Source organism: Giraffa tippelskirchi, chromosome 10, assembly GCF_054371585.1.
Source record: "Giraffa tippelskirchi isolate mGirTip1 chromosome 10, T2T-mGirTip1v1.2.pri, whole genome shotgun sequence".
NCBI classification, from domain to species: Eukaryota; Metazoa; Chordata; class Mammalia; order Artiodactyla; family Giraffidae; genus Giraffa; species Giraffa tippelskirchi.
Genome location: NC_137284.1, coordinates 102,253,427 through 102,275,202, shown reverse-complemented (window position 1 = coordinate 102,275,202; position 21,776 = coordinate 102,253,427). Strand labels below are relative to the sequence as shown.

The 21,776-nt window shown below is 39.4% G+C and overlaps 1 protein-coding gene across 2 annotated transcripts in view; it reads right to left on the bottom strand.

Annotated features, from left to right (window-relative positions):
• The window catches only part of DOCK4 (dedicator of cytokinesis 4), a 482,101-nt gene that overhangs the window by 187,261 nt on the left and 273,064 nt on the right, over positions 1-21,776 (bottom strand). For both annotated transcript variants that reach the window (XM_081537146.1, XM_081537147.1), the window contains 3 exons: positions 12,872-12,997; positions 3,335-3,459; positions 2,199-2,361 (listed from right to left, as the gene is read on the bottom strand). In XM_081537146.1, the coding sequence (XP_081393272.1) occupies positions 2,199-2,361; positions 3,335-3,459; positions 12,872-12,997 (414 nt within the window). The remainder of the gene's footprint in view (positions 1-2,198; positions 2,362-3,334; positions 3,460-12,871; positions 12,998-21,776) is intronic.

Below are 21,776 nucleotides of genomic sequence, written 5' to 3'. Positions count from 1 at the left end.
TTCATGGGGTCGCAAAGAGTCAGACATGACTGACCGACTGAACTGAACTGAACTACAAAAGCATCCTGGGGTAGGAAAACTTTCTATGTTTACCTAATCAGCACACTCCTCTACTTTTCTAGACAATAATTTCATCCATTCTCCTTGTCTCTCAAGCCTCCAATACCTTGATACTTTCACTTTCAGCTCATGGAGAGAGAACTCCCTCAACACCCTCGCATCCACCTATCACTCACCTGCATCTGCCCTCCTAGCCCTGAACTGCCCACGCTCCCACCCAAGGCTAATTTTTATCCTTGAGTCCCAGGTCCTGTGCTCCTTCCCCAACTCAAGGACACTGCTCCTACAGGTGTCCTCACTCTCTACATCATCAGGTTTTCTTCTACTGAATGATTTCTCCCAAACATAGTTTAAAAGTTCCATTTAAAAAAAGAAACAACAGCAAAAACTTCCTATGACCTACTTGTTTTATAGCTACTATCTCACTTCTCTGCTCTCCAGTATTCTTTATAGCAAAGCTTCTTAAAAGATCTGTCTATACTCACTGCCTGCCCTTCCTTTTCTCCATCTTACTCTTCGACTGACTCCAGTCAGCTTTCAACTCCACAAATCCAAGAGAACCACCTGTCAGGTTCAATGACTTCCATGATGCCAAATCAGGAGATCATTTCTTGGTCCTTATTTGTCACTGGCACCTGACACATGATCAATCCCTTGTGAAAAGCTTTCTTCATTTAGTCTCCTAGGTTCTATTCTTTCTTGATTCTCCTTCAACCTCACTGGCTATTCCTGTTTAATCTACTTAATGACTACTTCTCACTCTCCCCAAATCTAAACGTGTCAATGACCCAAGGATCCATCCTTGGACTTCCCTTTGCTATCTAAACTTTATACATAGATATCTCGTCCAGTCTGATGGCTTTGAAAACCATGGATATCTGTGATATGCTGGAGCTAACCTGTACTGGTTCATAAGAACTGACAGTATGCATCTTCCCTCAACTACAAGATCAGTGACGTCATGCTGGCAGCTTGAAATTGACCATGGTGGGAGTATTTACCCCATGGAAATCAGCAAATGCTATAATTTAGGGCTTCCCCTCCCCTCTCCACCACTCTGAGTGCTGGTTAAATATTTACAGCACACCAATGAACTACATGTTCTCATTATCAAGTTTAAGTCTCCAGCTTGGATCTCATTCAACTGTCTACTTGATGTCTTGAATATCTAATAGACTTCTCAGACTTAGCATATTTAAAATGGAATGTTTGATTTTTTCTCTCCAAACAGATTCTTCCTGTTGTCTTCCCCACTTCATTAAATGACTCCTTCAACTCTGAGGCCAAAATCTTCAGATCAACCTTGAATTTTCTCCTCCTTTCACATCCAATCTGTCAATAAATCTGTATAAAAGAATCAAACCACTTAAATCTCGTACTTGGAATTCTGCAAAATCCTCCTGAATGGCTTTTCTGTTCCCATCTGGCCCACCTACAATCTATCATCCATACAGTGGGCAGACTTGACTTCAATCTAAAATCTCTAATGCTTCTTTCTCATTCCAAATAAAATCCAAAGTCCTCCTTCCCATGACCTAAAACACAAGGATCTGGTTCTGCTGCTCCCTTGCTGGTTCTCACCTCCAATTCTCTCACTTGCTCATTCTAGACTCCTTGCTATTCCTGCAAAGTGCCAATCATGTTTGAGAATACACAGTGATATAGATATATGCAAACCAAATATAAATCTGAGCCAATCAGAGGCTTTCCTGGTAACTTCACATGCCTAGGAAAGTCCCAGAGAGTTCCCTTGAGCTGTCTAAGAGCTGGATCAGCTCCGGGCTGAAAAGATAGCACATGGGTCAGGGGTGCCTAAGACCACACAAGCCAGTCAGGCCTTTAATAGTGCATCTCCTCTTTTTGTTTAGTCTTCCTAGACTGTGAAAGTGATGAATTGATTTTTATGAAAGTGATCAACTTAAGAAAAACCTTGTAGATTTCTACAGCTACTTCCACAGAGGTTATTGGTTTTTTGAGAATGGCACCCATGCACTCCCAGGATTCCACTCACCTCCATTTCTCTCTCATGGAGGTCTCTGGTTTGTTACACACTTTCTACAGACTATCCCACACTGTTGTTTCAGCTTAGTAAGCAGTACCCAACATAACAAGGCCACGGAGACACTCCATCCACTTACTGGAACAATGTCGAAACTCGAAGCGGATGTGTGCACCCCTGAATTTATCCACGGGGATAGGAAGTTTCAGCAGCTCGGACCACCTGGGGCTGTTGTTATGATAAAGCACGAAGGAGTGGTACTCACTAGCCGGTGGCTCTCCAGAGCCGAAGGATATAAAATCCTGACAAAGGAAACACACAGGTTAAAGACAGCTTCATTTCAAGATGATTTTGGAAGGAGCAGAACAATTGCTTTGCTGTGGCTGTGTGCTCCCAAAACAGCACTTAATGTGAAATTACTTCCTCAGTCCTATTTGGGGCTGTTTTTGCACCTGCTTCTGCGGGCAGGCTGTGTTTGGTTCATCCTGAGGCTGGTCTCCCTGGGCCTAACTGCTCAAAGGTGGACCTCAGTGACATATGCTAGCTGAGCAACTGCGTGCCCGACTTGGAGACAACTACAAAGCAAAATTCTCAACCAGCCACAGCCAAAAGCCTTCTGTGCCTTCCTAAAAACTCAGTAAGCCCCGGGGCTTCCATGAAATACTTCTTCCACAAAGGAATCTGATATGATCACCCCGATTAGCAATACTCTAATCTCCACGTCCTATTTTGGTCATAATGAAAATACATAGGATTAAATATGGGCTCAGACACTAAAGAATGCCTGCAATGTGGGAAACCTGGGTTCGATCCCTGGGTAGGGACGATCTCCTGGAGGAGGAAATGGCTACCCACTCCAGTATTCTTGCCTGGAGAATCCCATGGACACAAGAGCCTGGAGAGCTACAGGCCATAGGGTCACAAAGAGTCAGACACGACTGAGCGACTTAGAAAAAAAAACCCAACTGCACAAAGAAAAAGTATACCTCTCCAAAACTCTAACAGATGAAAGGGAAAAAATGAAATGGGATAAAAATGCTGCATTTAAGGAGTAGCTGCTATGAGGATGTTTTTGACACGATTAATTAAACAAACGGAAAGCTTATTTTCCCCCTTTTCATGATTAAAAACAAACAAACAAACAAACTACATGGGGTGGAGAAGAAAAATAAGATTGAAAATAATGCAGATCATAAGTTAACTGATCACACTAAAGATGAACCCAAGGCAAGGATGTGAAATTGTTTTACCAAAAAGGATTCAGCATTAACATACCTTCAGGGTCTGGCCACTACTCTCTACAATGAACATTTTAACTTCCACGTTTCTGGCCACACTCTTTCCTCCTTTCTCAAATTCTCCCCTTTCTATAGTGATATATAAATCATTCCGCATTTCACCTAGCAGGAGAAGAAAATTGAAATGGCATTATATATATAGTAGGAAGTATAATAGAGTAGTCTATCAAGGAAAAGCTTAGTTCATAAAAAATAGTGTTATAGCATACAACATACAATATTTATACTTCTATAATAAGATCCTCACCCTTACTGACAACATCCAGGAAAAGCAAAGGCCAGCCTCTGCTAGCTTGAAATTAGCAATACTGAAAACATACATTTAGGAGGGAAATAAAGGACCTGGGTAGAAAGGTGCTGTGAAGTTTCACCATTTTTCAATATTTCCTTCATTTCATTTATGAGGTGTGATTACAGAATGACAGCTGAGCAGGGGTGGTTCAAAGAAACTAGTCTCAATACTTTATAGTCAAGGCACTTAGAGAAGAAGAAATACTTAAGTGGAAGAAAATGATAGGACTGCAAAGGGTACAGTTACAATTTAAATCTTCTAAAATTCATGGACGAAATGATCTCACCCCTGGAAGAATCCAGATTAGTGCTTTACAGACACAGATGTAGAATAATTCAGTCATACAGAGACACTTGGCTTAATATTTCTTGCCATCAAGCTATAAAACAAATCAGAAAGGCCCTGGATTCAAACTGACATAGTCTATATACACATATATCATCTATGGTTTTTTTCTCCATTGGCTATTTATGAAACTTGAATGCTTTTTTCATTTTGCCCCTTTCTTACTACTGCAAGGAAAAAAAATAGAAATTGTATGCCAACTAGCAAAGAGAGGCAAACACGCCCGACAACCTGCTTTTATTTCTCCTGTAAGAATTACATTAGGGGTAAGCAATAAGTGGATACGGACGTGAGAAGTAAGTCAACAACGTGTGACTAGAAAGTTTTTGAAGTAAATATTGGTGAGGTCAGCAAGGTTGAATGTACTTTTACTTAACACAGCTTTCAAACATTTGAACACTCAAAAGCAATACTGCTTTGTTCTAATTAAAAAAAAACACACAAAAAAACCCTCTCCTTAAGAAAGCAAATCACCAGAAGCAACAATAACCATACAAATGTACCCACATTTGGGAAATTTATCAAACTTCCTGATCGAAATGTATATAAGAAAGTACCCTAGCTTTCAAAACCATGGGGGAATACCAGCGTGTGTGGTCACCTTCCTCCACAAAGGCCAACTTTTAATAAGAGCATCATTTGCAAATAACCTTGGCTGACCAGGAAACAGATGGGCCACAAAAGGGAGACACTGAATAAGTTCTAAAAAAGATGAAATCTCACGCCCTCTTTAGAAAGTGTATGTAAGGAGTACATTAATGGAAACAATTGATAGAGTGGTCTCTGTCTTATGAATTTCTCAGTACTGTCATGTAGCACCTACAAATCAACTTGGGAAGGCAATGAACTTGGAACTCCAGGAGAAAAGCAACATGTTTCAACACATATAAAATTATACTTGAATGCTTTGAAAGTTTTCTTGTTTAACCATCTCAATTTTTTAAAAAATTAGGAAAATATGACCCCACAAATTTCACAAATTCTCTACACTTTTATAAACTGATTCATTTAATTACTATATATTTATCATTAAGTTTCTATATATTTATTTATATGTATATATATGTATTGATACATACACACATACATTCTCAACACTATTTATTTTAACAGTTCCAATGCAGAATAAATAAGCTCACAAACTGTCCTCCAAATTCACCAGTTTCAACTCAAAACGGGACTGCAATGCTAATGGTCTGCACATGTGCTATTTCAACAACTGTCTGAGGGGAAATTCTTGACAATACTGTTCCCATGAACAGATCTGCCAGGTAAAAAAAACAATACAAAAATCAAGGTACTTTAGAACACACACCCCCACACACAACAGTAAGAAAATTCCTTTGCTTCTGGGGTAGGTGACATATGATGAGTGGCTGAGGTGACACACACACCATAAAACACACACTGATTAATGGGAAGTGTAGCTACAGGGGCTTTTACCTTAGAAATTTCTCATAATGAGTGATTAGCTTGTCCAAACCACATGGGGATTAACTGTCCTGCAAAATGAAGAGTAAGTGTTTCTTGGGAGGGGGACTTCCCACTCTCATATATTGGCAGAGCCAGTAATTCTGGCTTAAGCAAAGTGGGGGCAGGGAGGTCTGCAAGGCAACCTGTTTCCCCCTGTGTGCAGGCTGGGCCCTGCAGAGGAACAGGGATGGAGGGAGAGTAAAATACCATCAGGGCCGCAAAATTCTTTCTCCACGTATTCTTTCAGCAAATAGACTGTGAGCACCTACTATGTGTCAGATATTATCTTAAGTCCAGCAGACTCAGCAATGAACAAAGCAAAAATGCCTTCGCAGCAGAGCTTAGATTCTAGTAGGAAAAGATTTTGAACAAAGAGGTAAAACATAGAACACACTGAATAATGCTAAGAGCTATGGATAAAACTGAGACAGAGAAGGGGACGGGGTGTTGAATGAGGCAAAGGGGCTGTCCCATGAGAGAAGCCCTCACTAAGAGGATGAGACATCCGTGGAAGTGATGTTGTCTTTCCAAAGGGAGGTTTAATATGGCCTTTGCTTCCCAAATGGACCCCTGTAGCTGGTTTAGATTATAACTGAGCTGGATTCTTCTCTCTCTTCTGAGTTCAAATAAGCCTAAAGAATGTAGGGTCTCAGGAAGACTGGAATAAGGAGATCTGGATTCCAACTTTCCCTGCCACTATCTCCTGTCTGTGACATTGGTCTAGATAGGGCAAGATAAACCTCGGGCCTCAAGTCTGTGTCACTCAAGTGGGATGCGGTAAAGGCAGAGGTAGGCGTGGGAGAGCCAGTAGGAGGGACAAGGCTGCTTTATTCTGTTATGTTTCCTTTTCTGTAGAATTTCTAGAATACAACACATTCATAAATAAAAACAGTTTATACATACATTTTGCTCTTCTGTTCTTTAACTGTCACTGTCCCTGAAACCCTCTTTATCTTTCCCCAAACTTCTTTATAGTTTTATTTTTATTTCGCAAAGTTTTTAGACTGAAGTAAGATTTCTCTGAAAAGAGAACATATGACAAGAACATTTCTCCCGGATGACATTCTACCTGTGTCCACCCCCCTCAGGAATCCATAGCTTGCTGTGTTCTAATACTGCAAGGTGTCATGTTTTCCCAAAATATGTCGAAGGATAAAGTTGAAACAAGTGTTAATTAAAGTCAATACACTTGAGGTTGACTCTAGAGCAAGCCAACCTAAAGAAAACTAATAAGCCCAAATGGTGTTAAGAAAGCAAATCCGGGGTAATTAAGAGAGAAATCATAAGGTGGGTATGAAATGGAGTCATAGCACCAATCATGAAAAGCTACTTGCCTGACAATGTTTATTAACACCTTGCACCTCTTAAATTTATTACTCTGTAGATTTGACAGGCTTGACACTTTCCTCTGTTTCATAGGCCCTGTTTCACTGGGAAGCCTTTACACATGTAAAGGCTTCTCAAAATATCACTGTAGATGAGATAAAGATAAGGCCACAGCAGTAGGAACAAATTCAAAAAGAGTTCAGTAACTACAATCAAATTGGGTTGATTTGTGGCTTATCCTCAATGGGCAATAGGCTTTTATCAGTAGCTGTAAATCTTGATTCTGTCCTACAAATGCCTTGGATAAAGTCACAGAGGACAAGCTCATCACACCAAGTAAAACACTGTCCCCAGCCATAGGGGCTAGTCCAGTGCCTCTTCTGTGCTAGACAATTATTGTCACTTTTGGAGCTGGAAAACAAAAGTCTCTGTACTTCTTAAAAACAAAAGACCATATGTAAATGACTATAGGATTTTTGAGAACTTAGATTATGATGATGGTGCTTAGTAGTAGATAGTTAGACAGTAGTCAGGTACTTTGCCAAGTGCTGTAAGTAGAATCTCATTAAATCCTCACATAAACCTTATAACAAGGTCCTGTTATTTCCATTTTACAGATGAGGAAACTGAAGTACAGAGATTAAGAAACATGTCCAGTGTATTATCAGTATCTCTGCTTTACCCATGAAAATGTAATTCAAAAGGTAAGAACATTCATCAAATAAGCTAGCGCAATTCAGCCTTTGCCTCCAAAAGACCAATGCCTTAAACAAGGAAGATAACAGTCACACCCTAATTGGCCAGACCAGTTGTGAAGCAATGATTTCATTTCTAGGAACGAGACAGAACACGTATGCTCCAGACCATAAACAATACAGAGAAGGCACCCATCAGTGGAGAGATGAGGGTGACAAGAAGTTAATTGAACTTTGAGATGTTGAGGTGACAAGCAGAAAAACTCAACCCAGCAGACAGAAGGTAGAAGGAAACTAGTTCAACATGAAAGAAGTCATTGTGAGAGATGACATGATACGTGATGATGTGATCTTGGACATTTAATTACTCAAGTACAGCCAGGAAATCATCCCCAGGGACCCGAGGAAGAAATTCATGCACTGGACACGTAGCTGAGCTGGATGGCCCTTTGTGTGTATAGCAGGCACTTCCTTACCCCCCCAAAGATGTCCAGTTCCTAATCCCATGAACCTGTGAATAGGTTACCTTACGTGACAAAAGAGGCTTTATAGACATGATTAAGTTGAGACTCTTGTGATGGGAAAATTTTCTTTGATTATGAGAGTGGGCTCAATTTAATTTCAAAGGTCCTTATAAGAGGGAGGCAAAAAGTAAGGGTCGAAGAAGGAGATAGGATGAGAGAATCAGAGGTTGAATGATGCGGGGCCATGAGCCAAGGGGTACAGGCCACTTCCAGGAGCTAGAAAAGGCAAGGAAATGGATTCTCCTTCAGAATCATCAGAAGAAATACAGCCCTGCCGATACTGTGATATTAGCCCAGAGAGACTCGTGCAAACTTCTCATCCCCAAAACTGTGGTCCATTTGCGTTGTTTTAAGCCACTCCATTTGTGCTGATCTGTTACAGCAGTCACAGGAGATGAATACAATACGCCAGGTACACTTAAACTTCCATTACCTCAGGATACCTTCAAGGAGGGGACAGAGCAAGGGGCAAGGGCAAGGTTCACAGGTAACTGAAATCAAAGCAAACCACATACAAGGAAAATTTATGCATGGGATGAAAAATTAACTTTGGATTTCTCACATGGAGTACGCTTGAGTTAAACATACCTGGTGTTCTTGTTTCTGTTTTATTTTAAAAGAGTACTCTGGGATGTTGAACTTTTGAGGGGGTAGATTTTTAATTTTTTTTTTTTTTTTGATGACTATCAAACAAGCAGTGGCAAACGACAGCAAGAGCAGTCATGAAGGGCCTTCCAGGGAGTGGTGCAGAGAAAAAGGAGCAGGAACAGGGTGCCCTTTACACTCTAGGATAACACATGCATCTCTGATAGTAGCAGGTGGGGAAAGTCCTACACCCATGGGCAGTGGGGCATGTCAGCTTCCTAATCTGGGGCACCAGCCTCTCCCCCACTGTGAACTTGAGCGGGGATCCACCCTTAGGGTGACACAATAGACTCTTAGCCTCTCTCTCTCTTTGGTCATTGTGGCATTCGTTGGTTGAGAGACCACTTTCCCCTTGGTAAGGGCATGATCAGGGGGTTCAGATTTAAGCAGAGCAGTTGCAACTGTGTGATGTAGAGGTCCATGACCTGGCCTGTAGAGTGGTGAATTTTAGTTAGATTTAGGATATATTTTTTAGGGATGACCAAGTCAAGTTGGTTCCCACCTCTTTCTCTAAAAGAATGATTATTTGAGGCAATTCCATCTGGTGATGTACATATCTCTTCCAGTAAGTGGTAAATAATACTAATAATATATATATTTAAAAGAATAAAACTATATATCTTCTTAAATGGGAGGCAAATATACCTACAACATTTTTCTTTCCCCAGTCTTGTAAATCATTATCTAGTCAACTTTGACCAAATAGAAGCTTGACTTACCTGAACTATTGCCTAAAAAACAAAAAGGAGGCTTACTCTTGAAGACACTTGGAAAATAAACTTAAATCTTGAAATCACTATCACAGCTACTATTGCTGGCAACCATTTGAAACATAGGCTCTGTTAATAATTTTTAGCAAGGTCTTCTAGTCTCCAAATCTCAACCCTTCATGGCCCCATCATTCTATGACTTTCCTATAATTTCTTGTAGGGTTAGGAACTTTAAAGATGTATTAAAAGTGAATGCACTGGAAGGTATTAATTAGAGTGGTTCAGTGGTAAAGAATCCACCTAGCAATGCAAGAGACTCAGGAGATGTGGGTTTGATCCCTAGGTCAGGAAGATCCCTTGGAGGAGGAAATGGCAACTCACTCCAGTATTCTTGCCTGGAGAATCTCATGGACAGAAGAGCCAGGTGGGCTACAGTCCATGGGGTCACAAAGAGTTGGACGCAACTAAGCCACTGAGCGTACACACACACACACACACACACACACACACACACACACACACACACACACACACACCAAACAGGGACAGTTTTACTGGTTGATATGTGAGAATCCCACGGACAGAGGAGCCTGGCGGGCTATAGTCCATGCGGTCGCAAAGAGTCAGACATGACTAAGCAACTAATACACACACACACACACACGAGAATGAGTCTCCAGGAGAGCGTGTACAGGTAGGGAAGATAAAGTACAGAGACCAGGATGACTGCCTAGAAAGAATCATAAACTCAGAATAAGAGTGGACCCTTAGGGTGGGAGGAGGGCATGGCCTGATCGCCCATGACATTCCTGACACATCAGCCGACTTTGTTCCAAAATGTCTGGTGGGTGGAAAATTAGTTCTTCCTGATATTCAGCAAAGGCTCAAGCTCTGCTTTGTACAGTTTGTTAAGACATTTAGAGCTTGGCTGTTCAATCCTGTAACCACTGCCACATGTGGCAACTGAGTCCTTGAAATGGGACTTGGCTGAAAAAGAGATGTGCTATAAAGTATAACAGTTACTAGCCTTCAAAGACTTAAGTTTAAGTAGTGTAAAATAACTCATTACAAAATTTTTATATGGACTATCTATTAAAAGGATATTTTGGATGCATTGGGTTAAATAAAATATACTGTTAAAATTAATTTAATCTCTTTCTTCCTACCTTTTTTTTTTCAAGTGGTTACTAGAAAAGTTAAAGTTACATTTGTGGCTTGTTTTATATTTCTACTGGAGAGCACTGATTGAAACATTTTCAGTGCCCTCCCTCTCATAAGCTCAGAGACCAGACCATGGAACTTTCTGCAGGGTTATTTGGTTTGTAGGTGGCAGTAATGGAGCTTCACAGAGGGAAACTTTTCTTCTTCAGAAATTCAGTAGGGCTAAGAAATAAAGTGGTGAATGACTGACCCTTAGTAACAGAGGACTTCGTGACAAGGCAAAAACATAGGGGCAGGTTGCCTCTTTATACAAGGTGACATTCCAGAGATCAACCCGTGTAAAAGACAGATCAACAGATGAATCTCTATTTCCATGTTTTTCCCATTCCAAAAAGAGTTTGGCATTGATGATATTCTGTGACCCTCAGAAAAGTTTTGTGTATGTTTCCATTAGTGTCAGGACCACAGATAATTCATTCTGCAGAAAGGCAGTGACTAAGTTAATGAAGGTCCTGTAGGTACAAACACACGCCTCACCCATCCTGACCTCTATCAGAACACAAATTAACCCTGAAGGACAAGTCTAGAAAAAGAAAAAAAAAAACAAAACCCATCACATTAGCAGACTGTCAGTACAACACCGGGATTAGAAATGCTGTTCATATACGTTTTTCTCATTGAAAACTCAGCTCAAGTTTTCATCAAAGCCACAAGTGAAAGAGTGAAAATTAATTGGCAAGTCAAAATTCTGAAAATAAAGAAAAACAAAACAACGGCTGTTATGTTTGCCAATGTAAAACATTCCACTGAGTTGTAAAGTTGCTTTCTTTTCAGCTGTTTAAGTTTATACACACATCTCTCCCTTCTCCATCCAATTTGTAAGACTCAGAAGCCAAAGAAGAAAAAAAATGAAAGAAGAGAAAGAAAGTGCTTTAAAAAAAATCTCTTGCAGTCTCAGGCACTACAGACATGTGTCTGGGAAGATTGAGTCCCTGGTCAGCATCAACCCTGCCATTATAACGTGGTGCAGGGAAGGGAAAGAAGCAAGCCTGATTCCACAGTAAGTTCATTTCCATCATTAAAGCCAGACAAGAGCTGCGTGAGCACAACACATCCCAGACAATTATTCAGCCAGTGAAGTGTCATGTTGCTTGATATTTTTTCCATTTCTCAATGATACTGCTCGGAGACCAAGCTGAGGAATTCTTCCAGCAGCTGGCTGCATTCTGTTCTAAAATATGTTTTTTATATTAGATTTACCCATCAATTTGCTACCCAGTGGGATGAAATTTTTTTCTTTTCTGTTAAAGAGGAAATACTAGCTATTTATAGCAACTGAAGGAAATAATGAATGGTTCCAAGAGCCAATGGATAACATGCCATCAAGTAAACAGTGCTGTAAACAGTCATTTCTGACAATAGTAACAGGAGATGCTCAGGCAGACTGGGTCTTTAAGCTGGGTCAGGTCATCTCAGGAAACTTCCCAGGCTATTCTCTTAGCCCTCCCTGCGTGAGTGAGAGATCAAATGCCACAGTGATCAATGCCGGTCAGTTTCTGCAACATGTTAGGTCTTTATGGACAACAATCCTACCACTAAGTATTTCAACAGTAACTGGGGCCTCGTCCAAAGCAAAATTCACGGTTTGCTTTTTACACATGGGATTTAAACAGTGACTTAAAGGATCTTGTTTCTAAAAATACTGTCAACAACTTGAGACTGTTTGGTTTTTCTATTTTTTTGCTTGGTTGTGTAGAGTAGGATGCAGAACTCTACGAAAGACTATTACTTGGCATTTACTTTAATAGTGTGAATCTCCTTAATCTCTACCATTTTCACTCAGAAACAAACACTTTTTTGGATTCTCTTTTGGAGTCTCTTTTGGTTGCTAATATAGATCTGATGTATATATACAAATAGAACTAGAAATACATATGGTATTTGCATATGGCTGCTTAGTTACATACACATATACCTCTGGTGGAAAAATCCTACAAGAAAGGCTAACCATTGCTTAATAAATGTTCTTATCAAAACTTATAAGGATTTCCCCTAAGTGATTTCAATAATACTTCCCACCAAAGGGTAAAATATTTTCTGTATTCAGCTTCAGTTTTCCTTCTTATTACGGTCATAATGAAAAGCGGGCATGGTCCCCACAAGTTATCCATCCTGATATGAAAAAAATGTAAAGATTAAAAAAAAAAGAATTACGTATCTCAATTTATTCTTCAGCATGGTCCATTTGAAGTCTTTGAAGCTGACAATTTGAAAACTGTCTCAAGTGCCAAAAGGAGACAAAACAGCCATATTTCATCATGTGGTTCATTCTGAGTCACTTACCAGGCATAATAATATTAGAAAAACCCAACTTCCTGGTGATGGATACTCCATGAGAAAATACTGATGAGTATTCCCTTCTGATTTGTTCAATGTCTCCATGCAAGAGTTGTAAAGAAACAGCTAAACCTAAATTAAATGAGACAAGTATTAAAAACAGAAGGACAGAAATAACATGAACAGAAACTGAAATTGTTTCAACAGGTCGAAATCTATGGTATCATTGTTTTAAACTAAAGATTAACATTCAGACAGAATTAACAGAGTCTATAAGACAAATATCTAGAGAACACTTTTCCAACTTGACCACCTGAGTCTATCCACTTATAAAGAAGTTCCCTAGAAGCTGGAAAAAGCTTGAACAGAACACTATGAAGAGGAAGTTTGGCTGCTAGTCCCAACACCCACTTCTCCATTCCCTGCCTGACAGAAACACCCCTGCACTAAACTCATCCTTGCAAATGGCAGGGGTTATTCAGCCCTGGAAGACAGTGATCTTAAAATGGGAGTTCTAATTTCTTAAAAACTCTACAAAGTCTGTGAATAATTACTTATCAAATACCATAAAGATGAGCATAAATCTAAAGACATTAAAATTCAAGGATTTTAAGGATATCCATAGAGCTGTTTCTTTTTTTTAAAGTAAGGAAGGTGATTAAAATGAAACCAACATTATATTCTTAAAATTATATACGGTACAAACTCATAATCACATTTTTTTTCTACTGAGAATATATAGCAAGATACAGGCCATTTTGATAAACAAAAAGGAATTTAGTCAGTAAAACCGTAAAAATTGTCTTTTTTTGTTACCCCAATTATAGTGACATGACCACGGCAGAATACATTGAAGACACTGAATGACACATTTTCATACCTAATTTTTCCAAATCTCAGGCAACAGCTAGAGAAAAGAAATTAATGTCTTATCTTTTTTAATATGTTTCCCTATTTTCAACATGCTGCTTCTCTTTAAGCCTTTTAGTTCCCTATTCCTTTTTCCCTCTATTATTTTAAAACAAAGGAAAAAAAAGTCCATCACTTAAACATTAGTAATAGAAAATGAAACCAGTCAAAGGTGACTTACTTTTTAAAAAAAACTTTCAATCATCATTAACCTGAACTCAAAATGAATGCGGATGATGGAATCAAGAGGATGATCAAACCGTACTCTAAAAATCCTCCATCTACATTCTTATCACCCTTTTCACTCAATAACACCCTTACTATTGTTCCACTTGTCACTCCCAATTCCTAACACACAGCACTACAAAGCTTATTGCCAACATACACCATAAGCCTGGCAACAATCAGGCTGGGATGAAACAAATGTAAGATATTTGCCATGCATCTAGATTAGGATCTTCCTTTCACTCCCCTTCAGTAATAAGAAGCAACAACAACAAAAGCAGTGCTTTGTTGGCTTGTTTGCTTGCTTTTCAGAGTGCATAAAACATCAAAAAATTCGTCTTTTTTAAAAAAGCATTATGCTCAGAGAGAATATGAAGCCTTTCCTGGGGTTCAAACCAAACCAGGATGAGGAATACTGAAGGGGCAGCAACGTAAGCAAAGAAGGCCAGGATGTGGCTGCATCACCGTGTCCTCTGGTATGTGGATCTAATAGAATGTTGGTATTGGAAAGCTGTTGTGAGAATTAGATTAAATCTGGCAGGCACTCAGGAACTTTAATTAAATCTTCATCTTATTTTTACCTAACTATCTTTTAGCTCACTCCCCACCCTCACCCCACGTGAGTTGGGTGACTGAGGCGATAAAATGGAGGAGCATTAGCCCTCCGAAAGCCACATGGAATGAAGCAGGAAAGAATGAGCAGTCTGGATGGTTTGATGGTGACAACTTTGATGTGGTACTATTGGCTCCTTTTAAAACCCAGAGGCAGGCGAATGAAGATTAACTAATACATGTTATAATCCATCTGTCTCAGCAGCTATTTCTTCTTGACTCATGCTCTCCACTACCCCCACCTCATTACTGGTGTCTCTGTTATCCTCCTACTTCTGTCCTTTTGCCTTCAAAACATTCACCCACACTGTCACCATCATCATGAACATCATCAGGGTCTGGTATTTGTAGAATAGCAGTGTGTGCCAGATAGGGTATGTAATAACAGTCTCTCCTGCTGGGTAGAACACTGTTCCAGTCCTGGGATACTATCAGCAATGCTTTCAAATAGAGAATCACATGCACTAAATTCCTGAGGTCCTGTGATGTTTTGCAAGAGCAGGTCATTTTATTAGAACTTCTCATCAAAGGACCTGATCAGAGATACTAGCAACCTTATATGGTATGTATAAAGTAAGAAGAGAAAAGAACTAAACAATAATGAAAAACCAAACAGATCCTGCTACCCAGAGTAGAGGTTGGAGGAAGGAAAAGTGATCAGGATTCTTGTTTGGCTCTACTGGAGCCAGAATTCATTTAACCATCAGTGAATTTATATATATATATTTTTATATAGGGTTCCCAGGTGGCTCAGTGGTAAAGAATCTGCCTGCAATGCAGGAGCCACAGGAGATGCAGGTTCTATCCCTGGGCTGGGAAGATCCCCTGGAAGAAGACATGGAAACCCACTCCAGTATTCCTGCCTGGAGTCTCCCGTGGACAGAGGAGTCTGGTGGGTTACAGTTCAAGGGTTGCAAAGAATTGGACACGACTGAAGTGACTTAGCACTCCTATGTGTGTGTGAGTGTGTGTGTGTGTGTGTGTGTGTGTGCTGAAAGGATAAGACAACGAGAAAATAAAGGCATTCAATCAATGTGAATGTTAAAGACAATTGAACATAGGAAATAGAGGAAAAATATGTTTTCAGGGAAGACATAGATGTAAGCATGAACAAAAAAATGCCTCAATGTTCTCCAGACAGCCGGAGTCCTAGAGATGAGAGAATGCAAGAGGATAGAGGATCCACGTAGGAGACAATGGACAGAAAGCAGCCAATGAGGCAATGAGGAAGTGATGAGGGAAAATATACAAAATAGTATGGAGGAAAAAAGAAAACCAGACTTTCTAAAGTTGGATGCACCCTAACGTTTGGTTAGAAGACATAGTAGTTCTCAATCTGACGTTTTAGAAAGACACAGATGAAAGCCCAGGATAATGATTTCATTTGTTTGGCCAACTGATATCAATTTGCAGGGAGGGCAAGGTATTGTTGAAGTGACCCAATTTCTTCTGAATGAGGAACTCACAGAGAATTAAGAACTGGGAAGGTCAGGTGGGCCAACGGCTTGACCACAGTGTACTTGGCTCTTCCCAAATCATCTATTCGATTTCCATAAAAAATCACAATGCATAACAGATAAACTTCAAAGAGTGGGAAGTCAAAGAAACATGATATAATAGTGAATCCACAGGAACCAGTCCACCAAGAGCCATAGCAGTATTATTTATTTTTCAATCAGGGAAACCCCTGATCCTGTTTTTCTAGTGGTTCTTAATTATGCCGACTGCAATGAACAGGTTGGACAAATGACTCACTAGATAATAAGAAATACTGTATTAACACAAAGAAACTATTCTTCACTACAAAGGAGAGACTTATCAAATATTCACCCATTCTGATGACCCGAGGATTCATCCTCTCCTTTCAGGAGAGTAGCTCAAGATGTAAGGCATGTTCACAGAGCAGTATTTTCTCCCTATTCCCTTTCTTGTCAGAGCACTTTGCTATCCTCACTTTAACCCTCTCTCTAGGGCTGAAGAAACTTATAAACATCTATCTGCACACTTTAACTTATTGCTGCCACAATTTAAACTGTCCACTTTGGGCAAGGCAATAACTTCCAGCTTGAGAGGAAGATGAAAGGCAAGATATAAGGATGTATTAATATATGATAGGGTTCCTACTCCATAGAAGCTGATCATCCAATAATGAAAGACACACACACGTAAGTAGAATACGAAGCAGTATGGGTTAAGTGCATAATAGGAATATTACAGTAAAGAAAAATTATGACTGGTGGAATTTGAAATTTCAGGGAGGAATTTTTATGACAACCAACAAAATTATGTTAACTTTTTAATTTTACAAATAGATCAATAATGTCCCACAATCAGTTTTTTTCTGGCATTTAACATAAATACCAAAAATGAAATTGCTAAGGAAAAAATGTTACTCTTAATAGAAGAAACAAGCATTAAGCTAAACTTTAAAAAATCACTCTTGATATTTAAGACCAAATTATAAAGATTTTTAAACTAATTTTAAACAGAGACTTAGTCATTAATTAATAATGAATCTAGAATCACAAAGCAACATTTTTTTCAAGATTAAATAGGTTATGGAACAGAACTACAGGAGAAAAAGGCTTAGTATCTGTTAAACCAAATGTGCTTGATTCTTTGGTAACTCTAATTTCTTAGGAATTGAAGCTAACTCACTCTGTGAGATGATTCCTTTTAAATTCATGAAATTCTGCACTTTTACGTAAAAAAATGGCAAGCACAGCAAGATTTATTAAGTAGTAGACAAAACTGATTTTAGACTAGATCAGCCATTTTGCCACCAATGAACCAAATAACACATGCTGCTGGTGCTAAGTCGCTTCAGTCGTGTCCGACTCTGTGCGACCCCATAGATGGCAGCCCACCAGGCGCCGCTGTCCCTGGGATTCTCCAGGCAAGAATACTGGAGTGGGCTGCCATTTCCTTCTTCAGTGCATGAAAGGGAAAAGTGAAAGCGAAGTCGCTCAGTCGTGTCTGACTCTTAGCGACTCCATGGACTGTAGCCTACCAGGCTCCTCCGTCCATGGGATTTTCCAGGCAACAGTACTGGAGTGGGGTGCCATTGCCTTCTCCAAAATAATACATAGCTGCAAATGTATAACAATGCAAACATGGAATCCGTGGCAAACATATTTGATAAATACACATTGTGATTAAGTGTGCTGTTTAAGAAGCCTGTCATACAGCATCATGACCCTGCCTCAATGTTAACTTCTCTGTGCTTTCTTTGGTTTTCACATTTGTAAAATAACTCCATAAAATACTTTGGGCAATGCCTGCTATAAAGAAGTGCTTAAAAATGTTAGCAGCTCCTACTACAACTACCACTGCTGTTATAATCACACAATTGTTTCTCTTTCAGTTGTGCTCATTTGGCATTTAAGCAGTACACTAATTTTTCTTCAATGACTTCTTCTTTAAAATAATTTAAGAAATTCTATTTAGTTCTTTCTCACCACTAAAGCTAAGCACCAAGAGGACAGTTCAGTTCAGTCACTCAGTCGTGCCCGACTCTTTGCGACCCCATGGACTGCAGCATGCCAAGCTTTCCTGTCCATCACCAACTCCCAGAGCTTGCTCAAACTCATGTCCATCAAGTCGGTGATGCCATCCAACCATCTAATCCTCTCTCATCCCCTTCTCCTCCTGTCTTCAATCTTTCCCAGTACCAGGGTCTTTTCCAGTGAGTTATTCTTCACATCAGGTGGCCAAAGTATTGGAACCTCAGCTTCAGCATCAGTTCTTCCAATGAATATTAAGGACCAATTTCCTTTAGGATGGACTGGTTGGATATCCTGGCAGTCCAAGGGACTCTCAAGAGTCTTCTCCAACACCACAGTTCAAAAGCATCAGTTCTTCGGCGCTCAGCTTTCTTTATATTCCAACTCTCACATCCATACATGACCACTGGAAAAACCATAGCCTTGACTAGATGGACCTTTGTCGGCAAAGTAATGTCTCTGCTTTTTAATATGCTGTCTAGGTTGGTCACAGCTTTTCTTCCAAGGAGCAAGCGTCTTTTAATTTCATGGCTGCAGTCACCAACTACAATGATTTTGGAGCCCAAGAAAGTAAAATCTGTCACTGTTTCCATTGTTTCTCTATCTATTTGCCATGGAGTGATGTGAATGGATGCCATAACCTTAGTTTTTTGAATGTTGAGTTTTAAGGCAGCTTTTTCACTCTCCTCTTTCACTTCCATCAAGAGGCTCTTTAGTTCCTCTTGATTACATTAGATTAGAGATGCTTAGATTAGATTAGAGATGCTTAATATTTTTTGATGAATGGATTAAAAAACTATCCCTGTTCATTGCTTCCTATTTTCTTTTTCATTATGAACCCATTTTCCTACCTTTTATTTAGTCTTTTCCTGATAGTTTATTACCTAAACTTCTAGGAGACATGGTTTAGGGAATATACAAGTGATGCTTAGAAATGAGTCCTCTAATACTGGGCTTGAAAGAACTGTTCTCTGTTTTAAAAAGGTGATGAGAGGAGATGATTCCCCAACGAGACAGAAAAATCTAAGCTTAAGCCACTGAATTTAAATTAACTCAGCAGTTTGGAAAAATCCATAACAATGAAATCCAGGGTAAGTAACCAGTCCCAGTGGAGGAGCCTGAAAAAAGGAAATGTATAATCATTCCACACTATCATGTTCACTTCCACAGTTCATGGGATTTCTGTGAATAAAGCCACACCCACTGAAAATGGGTCACAGTAAAATAATAACAGCAATAATCTATCATAAAATAATCAGCAATGAGGGAGAGGGAGCAAATATAACAAACCACGTCTTGACTTCCACGGAATATTTAAAACTTAAACTTCCAACTGTCAGGACCTATGTTCACACCCTTCCTCCCTGTTGGAGCACCAACTGGAGTGTTTACCTCTCCAGTTTGGACCTCCCTATACAAGTCAGCGGGGCTTCCCTCATAGCCCAGTTGGTAAAGAATCCGCCTGCAATGCAGGAGACCAGGGTTCGATTCCTAAGCCTGGAAGATCCTCTGGAGAAGGAAATGGCAACCCACTCCAGAATCCTCGCCTGGAGAATCCCATGGACAGAGAAGCCTGACAGGCTACAGTGCATGGGATCACAAGTGTCGGATACGACTTAGCGACTAAACCACCACCGCCGCTGCTGCTGCTGCTGCTGCTAAGTCACTTCAGTCATGTCCGACTCTGTGCGACCCCATAGACGGCAGCCCACCAGGGTCCCCCGTCCTTGGGATCCTTCAGGCAAGAATACTGGAGTGGGTTGCCATTTCCTTCTCCAATGCATGAAAGTGAAAGTGAAGTCGCTCAGTCGTATCCGACTCTTAGCGATCCCATGGTCTGTAGCCTACCAGGCTCCTCTGTCCATGGGATTATCCAGGCAAGAGTACTGGAGTGGGGTGCCATTGCCTTCTCTGAAACCACCACTACCACCATGCAAGTCAGCAAGATGTCCCTTCCTTTCTTTGAAGCTTTGTTTTCTATTTCTTACCACATCTTGGTTATAATTTATCCAGCATTTTTATGTGTTTGTAGTTGAAGAGGAAGTTACAAGAGGCAGTCTACCATGTTTCAAAAGCCAATTTATTTTAAAATCTTTGCAATCCCTATTGTTTCCCAATAACACAAGCGGTCTGTGAAGAATATAGAATAGTGTGCCTTCAATGCACAACTAAATTGTAAATGGGTAAGTTAATTAAGCGAGCAAAAATTTACTCTATTTATATAGTATTTAAGAACTATCAATCTCACAAATATTTAATTCAGAGACTGCCCTTTGCTTCAAAAAATTTACAATGTGCCAAATTAAAGTATGAAATAAAATCATAATAGATTAAGTAACTGACTTAAAAAATGTAAAAAGTACTTGACACCACACAATTACATTTTTCTTTTTAATTCTCCTGAGTTTCTATACAAGTATGGAAGAAAAATGGTAGCATATTAAAGTATATGTTCTGCAAATACATGTGCTAAAAACATCTGAGCTAAGAATAGATATGATAATAGTGCAAAAATATCATCACAAGTGAGGTATCCAAAGATCACATTACAAACCCAAACTAGTAACAAACAAATTTCTGAAGTGACCTATAGGGGAGGAAACAAAGAACATAGTTGGTATGTATCTATTAATCCTAAGTCATTTAATTTTCTCAATTAGAAATCTCATGAAGTTTGATGACCAAACTGAAATGCTCTTTTCTTTTCATTTTCAGCATTTAAAAACATCCACATGCTAAGAGAAGCCCCAAAAACTTGCTTCACTTACTTTTTCTCAAAATAAAGTGTGGCAAATAGAGAAACCTGAATTAGGTTTTTATCTCAACACAGCCAGAATACTCTAAAATTTAAAGAAACTCATTTTGGAAGATAAGACTAATTGAACAAGCTTAAAAGATTTGAAAAAAAAAATCATATATAACATAGCAAAATCTAAATGAAAAAAGGTAGAGAATAATTTATCAAAGGAAGTTTTTTCTTTTTTTTCTTTAGAATGGAGTAAAGAGAAGGTACATAAAATACAGCAGGGAGTTGTCAGCAAAGACAGAAAACATAGAATGGGGAAAAGAAATGTCTTTGCCTGGTTTTGTTTTGAAATCACTGAGGTCTTCTGGTTCCTAGTAAAATTACTGAAGGCTATATCACTAGTTCAATTTCTAGTATTGTCATAAAGGCATACACTTCTGGGGTATGAACATTTACAGTACCATAAACCTATGTGGCTACTAATTCCAAAATCCAAAGAAGGGTATATTGGGCTGAAGGTAGACTGTAAGGGGAGACATGAAAGAGGCTTGGCCAGAGACTGAAAGCCTGCCTTACAAACCGCACAGGAAGGAGTCAAGTTGGCATCACTAGTGATGAACCAATAAAACTTGAAATGGGAAATGAGATACAGAACAGGTTTTTATTTGATAAAGAGGATTCTGGCAGTGCAACAGAAGAAGACTTGGCAGAATACATACTATGGATAAATTTAACAGTCTAGGTGAGAACTAGGGAGGGATTAAAATTAATATCTTTGGTTATTATAGAGGATAGGCATGAACTTCAATGATTGTTTTGAGCACACAGCGACTGTGAAACTGGTCTGAAACCAGTCTCTTCCACTCAGTGTCCAATTTCTTCTTTTTTCCACTCTTATGAATTAATACTGCAATCC